A 6,745-nucleotide genomic window follows, 5' to 3' on the forward strand; every position below is an offset into this window, starting at 1 on the left:
AGGACTGGGAGGCAGAGCTTTAGTCTACTAAGGACTTGTCATATCCTTCCTTCTACAAGAAGGAAACAAACGAAATAAAGACATACAAAATAGGAGCCCAAGGCCAGGCACAGTGGCTCACGCCTGTCATCCCAGTACTTTGGAAGTCTGAAGCGAGATGACTGCCTGAACCCAGGAGTTTAAGATTAGTCTGGGCAACATGGCAAGACCTCATCTCTACAATTAATCTCTACAATTAATCGCTGGGTGAGGTGGTATACATCTGTAGTGCCAGCTACTCAGGAGGCTGAGGTGGAAGGATCACTGGGCCCAGCAGGCTGAGGCTGCAGTGAGCTGAAATTGTCCCACTGCACTCCAGCCTGGGTAACAGAATGAGACCTCAAACAAAAACAAACAAAAAAACCCGATTTCTTACTATTTAGATCAACATATCTCAAATTTCTCCACCAAATTGCTATCAAAATTTCTAAACACTTTCATTTTTGTATTTTTTTTTTGTCACAGAAAGACAACTATCAGTTTGCAGACTAACACCAATCCTGGCCCATACTTCAAGTGCACTGCCTCTAAGAGGCCTGGGGACCCAATGGCCCCTGGAATTCCTTTGACGGGGGATCGTGGACTTCTTCCCATCCAACCCAGGACCAGTCTGGGAAGTGACTGGATACTGTTTGGGAGGCTGAGGTGGGAGGATCCTCTGAACCCAGGAGGTCAAGGCTGCAGTGAGCCATGATTGTGCCACTACACTCCAGAGTAAGACTCCAAATCAGAAAAGAAAAGAAAAGAAAGAAAGAAAGAAAGAAAGAAAGAAAGAAAGAAAGAAAGAAAGAAAGGAAAAGAAAAGAAAAGAAAAGAAAGAAAGAAAAGAAAAGAAAAGAAAGACATTGTTCTTCTCAAATATAGGCCTATGTGGTTCAGGGGTTGATTCTCAGGTATATAAGAAATTAACAAAGAGGAGTTCTAAACCTCAGATGCAAAAGGACAGACCTGCTAGGAAGAAAGGCAATTTACTAGAACTTGCTTGGCTAGAACTTGGCGGAAGGGACTGTTGCACAGGTGGGCTCTAACGTGTTTCTCCTCCATAGCCCTGCAGTTTTCATCACCCCACAGCCATCAGGGGAGGAGGTAGGGACAGTGCACCACTAGTTTGGGTACATGTGTAGGAAGGGCCCTCAAATGGAGTTCCTCTATGATGAACACCAGGGGAGGAGGGTAGGGCAGAGAGTGGGGTCTCGCCGACAGATGAGAACTATAGCTCCAAGAATAAGTGACCTGCCTTCAGGGCTCAGGACCTCACCTGCTCCAGTCTACGTGATTCAGAAAAATGGGCAGAGAAGTAGGAAGAGACAAAACTGACTTACAGAGGAAGAAAACTGCAGGGTAGGAGAAAAGTTTCAACCCCTCTCTCAGTCTGGGAGGGGAGAAGGGCTGGCCAGGCCGGGCAGGGCGGGGCTTTCCTCCAAGGCTTTGAGTCCCTCCTCCCAGATCCCCCATTGGGTCAGTGGCTCCTGCAACCCTGCCAGTGAGGATCAAATGAGACTAGCTGTTGACTTTTCCCCCTTGGTCATTCAGAATTTTCTCACATCAAAACTGAGAAGGGTCCTGCCCTCTCCTCACTTCTTCTCTGGACTTGGCCCTGAGCTGGACCTGGACCCCCAGGAGTGGGCAGGGCAATGGGGGGCCCGTTGATGCTCTGGGCAGCCCTGGGCATATGCTGCTGGGCATCCAGTGCCTCTGGCTGGTAAGTCCTTTCCCCCACCCATCACTCCCCGTCAAGGAAGCCCCCGTTGTCTCACCTGCATTCACTTCTGTCTCACTTTTTCTCTCTTTGGTAGGTCAGTGAACAATTTCCTGGTAACAGGTCCCAAGGTAGGATGGTCTCCGGCTCCTGCTTTTACCTGCTCGGGACCCTCGGGGACTATTCTGAAGAAGAGGGGAGGGGAGAAGCCCATGGCTGTTTCTCAGCTGGGAGCTGGCCTGTGTGAGTCCCCACATCCCAGATAACCTGCGCTGGGCACAGGCTCATGCCCCTTCTCCCTTTGCCAGGCCTACTTGACCTACACTACCAGCGTGGCCTTGGGCGCCCAGAGTGGCATCGAGGAGTGCAAGTTCCAGTTTGCCTGGGAACGCTGGAACTGCCCTGAAAATGCCCTCCAGCTCTCCACCCACAACAGGCTGAGAAGCGGTAAGGTTGCTCAGGAGCACACCTGCACAGGGGGGTGGGTGCGTGCGCGGAGGTGGGCTTGCCGTGTGCATGTGTGCGACACGTATGTGCACAGTGAAATGCTGTGTGACTTGAGTGAATGACTTGCCCTCTCAATCCTAGATTTGTCATTTGGGTAAGGCCAGCTCTGTTTAGCTCACCAGAAGCATTGGTGAGGTTGATGAGGTGGATACAAGGTGTCTCCATACAAATGTAAGAAATTACCTTTTTTTTTGAGTCAGGGTCTAGCTCTGCCACCCAGGCTGGAGTGGCACAATCACTGTTCACAGCAGCCTCGACCTCCTAGGCTCAGATGATCCTCCTACCTGGGCCTCTCAAGTAGCTAATTTTTTTTTGTTGTTGTTGTTGTAGAGACAAGGTCTTGCTATACAGTTTTGTCCAGGCTAGTCTCAAACTCCTGGGCTCAAGCAATCCTCCTGCCTTAGTCTCCTAAAGTGCTGGTATTACAGGTGTGAGCCACTGCACCTGCCAGAAACTACTGTATTTTTTTTTTTTTGAGTGGGAGTCTCACTCTGTCACCCAGGCTGGAGTACAGTAACACTATCATGGCCACCGCATCCTCAACCTGCAAGGTTTAGGCGTTCCTTCTGCCTCAGTCTTCCAAGTAGCTGGAACTATAGGCATGTGCTACCACACCCAGCTTATTTTTTTATTTATTGTAGAGATGAGGTCTCACCAAGTAGCCCAGGCTGCTCTCGAACCCCAAGTTCAGGCAATCCTCTCCTTGGCCTCCAAAGCTCTGGGATTACAGGCTGAGCCACCGAGCTGGCCAACTACTGTATTTTTTAATGCATGCCTGCATTTGTGTGTTTGTATACACTTATCTTGCACTGATTTGCATGAAATCAAAATGGGGAAAGGGCTCTGTGTTTGCAGCCCCTAAGGGAGTTTCACATATGCCAACAGTCATGAAATTCCAGCAACAGAAAAGCTGAGAGATCACACTGAGCAGTGCCTGAGGTGGGCTGTGTATGTGCATACAAACAAGCACATACTCTTAAACCCAAAGGAGGTGGGGAATAGGAGAGAGAAACAGCACTGTTTTTCCAAAGCCTCTGCTTTGGGTCATCAAAGTTTCCAGTCAGTCCCCTCTTTCTCTCCAAAGCCACCAGAGAGACTTCCTTCATTCATGCGATCAGCTCTGCTGGAGTCATGTACACCATCACCAAGAACTGTAGTATGGGCGACTTTGAAAACTGTGGCTGTGATGAATCCAAAAATGGAAAAACAGGTAAGTTGGGCTTTCTGATGGGGGAGGGAAGAAGTGAGGGGCTGCAGGGCTGAGTGCAGGTCAAGCCTTCCAGGGAAAGGCTAAGGGACATAGCTCCCCCAAACTCCTAGCCCCCAGCAGCTACCTCAGTTGTGGGATCTTCTGGACTTAGGCTCTCCTAAGAGCTGAGCCTGGGTCCATGAGTCCAGGGATTAGCAAGTAGCTCTAAAAACAACAAGGAGACCAGGAAGAAGGCTGGAGAGAGTTAAAAGCGAGCCCTGGTATTTCAGGCCTGAAATGGCTCCTCTATGATCCAGAGCTACTCAACAACTTGCAGACCCTCTAAGAGATTTACTCAGAAGTAATGAGGGAGGAGGTGGCTCTAACAAGACTACTATAGAGTAGTGGCGCAGATTTCCAGAATGTTTGAATGCAATGAACCTTTGAGATCCTCTAGGCCAGCCCCAGCAGAGCCTGCTTGTACTATGAGTATAGGAGAATAATGGCCTAGAGCTGGGAAGTGCCTGAAGGGTGGACAGTTGGCCCTTTGGGCACAGGTCTACCCCCATCTGAAGCATCTCCATTTCCCTGTCTCACCTTTAGTGATAGCTTTACACCTCTAGGGCTCTTGGGGATGGTTTGTCTGTGACAGCCAAAAGACCGTGACTCTTCTCCTGGGACTTGGCGCGGAGTCATGTACAGAACTCATTCTTTCCCTATGTGTAGGAGGCCATGGCTGGATCTGGGGAGGCTGTAGCGACAATGTGGAATTTGGAGAAAGGATTTCCAAGCTCTTTGTGGACAGTCTGGAGAAAGGGAAGGACGCCAGAGCCCTGATGAATCTTCACAACAACAGGGCTGGCAGGCTGGTGGGTATAGGAGTCAGCCAGTACTGACAACAGCTTCACAACTGTCTCATCCTCACGTTTTATCTTCACACCCCCCAGCATGGCTGGGATGGCCACTCCCATTCTCTGGATGACAAAGCCAGTTAAGTGGCTTGTCCAAGGCAATACAACCTTGGACAGAGTCAGGCAATGAACTCAGATCTTTTGGTCTAGTCCTCTTACCACAAAGCTTATGTTCTGTCCCCTCCACAGGCAGGTTCTGAGAACACAGAACAATACAGAATCAAGGCCTTGCTTTCATGTCTTAAACTTTTCATCACTTCAACTATGTGTCCTAGGAAATTAACAAGGCCTTATTGTCCTGCCTTGGGTCCAAAAGTCTGTCTGGGCTGTGAGGAAATGGGACTGATCTGGGCTTCCCTGGAGTGTCTGTTCTCTTCCACAACTTCTAGTAGGGTAGCAGTCTCTGGAGTATTCTGAACCGAAGTCTGGAAACAGGTTGGATTTAGGGCCAACAGCATTAAAGTTTCCTGTGAACCTGGACCTAAATGTTCTGGTTCCCCCAGGGTAAGGGGAAGAGGTTTTTAGGCAAGTACAACCAAAGCAATTAATTGCCTTGGGGTGTAAATGTTCAGACTCAAGGGGCTTCCTCCCCCTGGGAGAAGACCTAGAAGACAAATCCAAACCCTGCAAAATACTCTAGCCCCTAACTTCAGGACAAAAACAGTGGCAACGACCATATTTTTCTTTATAATTTACAAAATTCTTCCTTTACCATTACTTTATTCAGTTATATTCCAACTGGGCAGATAGAGAAACAAGCTCACCAAGTTAAGGGGTTGGGCCTGGAGCCGAGGATTCCAGATTCCGGTAGTCTTCTCCACACTTGCCTGTTTGTTTGTTTTTTTTAATCAGAATCACCTGGGGAAGCTTTAAACATCCCCCCCACCCCAGTACTAGGCCCTTAACCCCCCTGAACATTCTCACTGGGAAGATCTGAGTTAGGGTTCAGTAATAAATATTTCTAGTGAGCTTCCCCAGTGATTCTGATGCTCCTTCCAAGTCAAGAAACGCAGCTCTAAAATATTCCATTTGGCCGGGCGCAGTGGCTCAAGCCTGTAATCCCAGCACTTTGGGAGGCCAACGTGAGAGGACTGCCTGAGCCCAGGGGTTCGAGACCAGCCTGGGCAACTTGGTGAGACTTCGTCTCTACAATAAATCAAAAAATTAGCCGGGCATGGTAGCTCGCGCCTGTAGTTCCACCTCCTTGGAAGGCTGAGGTGGAAGGCTTGCCTGAGCCCAGCAGATCGAGGCCGTGAGCCTGCCGGTGCACCACAGCCTGGGCGACAGTGAGACTCCAACTCAACAAAAAAAAGTATTGCATTTAATCGCTAGCCTTTGGGCTCCCCTACCCAGAGCCATTCTCCCTCTCGTGTTCTCTCTCTGTGAAGGCAGTGAGAGCCACCATGAGGAGGACTTGCAAGTGTCACGGCATCTCGGGGAGCTGCAGCATCCAGACGTGCTGGCTGCAGCTGGCTGACTTCCGGGAGATGGGAGACTACCTCAAGGCCAAGTATGACCGGGCGCTGAAGATCGAGATGGATAAGCGGCGGCTACGAGCTGGGAACAGCGCCGAGGGCCGCTGGACGCCCACGGAGGCCTTCCTTCCCAGCGCGGAGGCCGAACTGGTCTTTTTGGAGGAATCGCCAGATTACTGCGCCCGCAACTCCAGCCTGGGCGTCCACGGCACGGAGGGTCGCGAGTGCCTGCGGGGCAGCCGCAACGCGTCGAGGTGGGAGCGGCGTAGCTGCGGGCGCCTGTGCACCGAGTGTGGGCTGCAGGTGGAGGAGAGGCGAGCCGAGGCCACGAGCAGCTGCAACTGCAAGTTCCAGTGGTGCTGCACGGTCAAGTGTGACCAGTGCCGGCAGGTGGTGAACAGGTTCTACTGCGCACGCTCCCCAGGCAGCGCCTGATGACGCCACGCCACGCACACTCCTCGCGTCGGTCGCATGTCGCTGGGGGGCGACGCGCTTCCTCTCTTGGAGCCCGAGGCTTGGAAAGCCGCAGGGCAGCTCTGGAGTCCTCGTGGGGTCCGCTGCTGATGGGAGGACGGAGGCCGAGATCACGCAGCTGATGCTCCGCGGAGCTGAAACTGGAGCCTGGGCCTCCTGACGGGCGCGGACCTTTTCCTCTTTCCTGCAAGTCCCCTGCTGGGTTTTGGGCCCGGTACTCAGCAGCTTGCTGAAGGGAGAGTTTGCTTTGGGATCCATATCTAGAGAGACCCTCAAAGGACTTGTGCCTTTAAGTGTCAGACCATGTTCAGTCCAGCTGCGCTGCTGAGAGCCAGAGAGAATGGAAGCAGAAAATGGAAGGGTTCCCGGAGGAGCTACCTTCCCCACTCTGGCTGGCTCCAGAAAGACCAACTACACATCCATGCAGATAAACGAGGCAAAGACCACATGT

General features: G+C 51.3%; 1 protein-coding gene across 1 annotated transcript; it reads left to right on the forward strand.

The window, feature by feature from the left end:
* The first annotated feature begins 1,673 nt into the window (after positions 1–1,673).
* Positions 1,674–6,255, forward strand: WNT8A (Wnt family member 8A). The gene is made up of 6 exons (XM_008059283.1): positions 1,674–1,741; positions 1,836–1,869; positions 2,047–2,185; positions 3,330–3,455; positions 4,161–4,303; positions 5,734–6,255. Exons 1-6 carry the CDS (start codon positions 1,674–1,676, stop codon positions 6,253–6,255), a joined length of 1,032 nt encoding a protein of 343 aa, XP_008057474.1.
* The last annotated feature ends 490 nt before the right edge of the window (positions 6,256–6,745 follow it).

This window comes from Carlito syrichta, unplaced genomic scaffold, assembly GCF_000164805.1.
Source record: "Carlito syrichta isolate Samal-C Ts95f unplaced genomic scaffold, Tarsius_syrichta-2.0.1 Scaffold303986, whole genome shotgun sequence".
NCBI classification, from domain to species: Eukaryota; Metazoa; Chordata; class Mammalia; order Primates; family Tarsiidae; genus Carlito; species Carlito syrichta.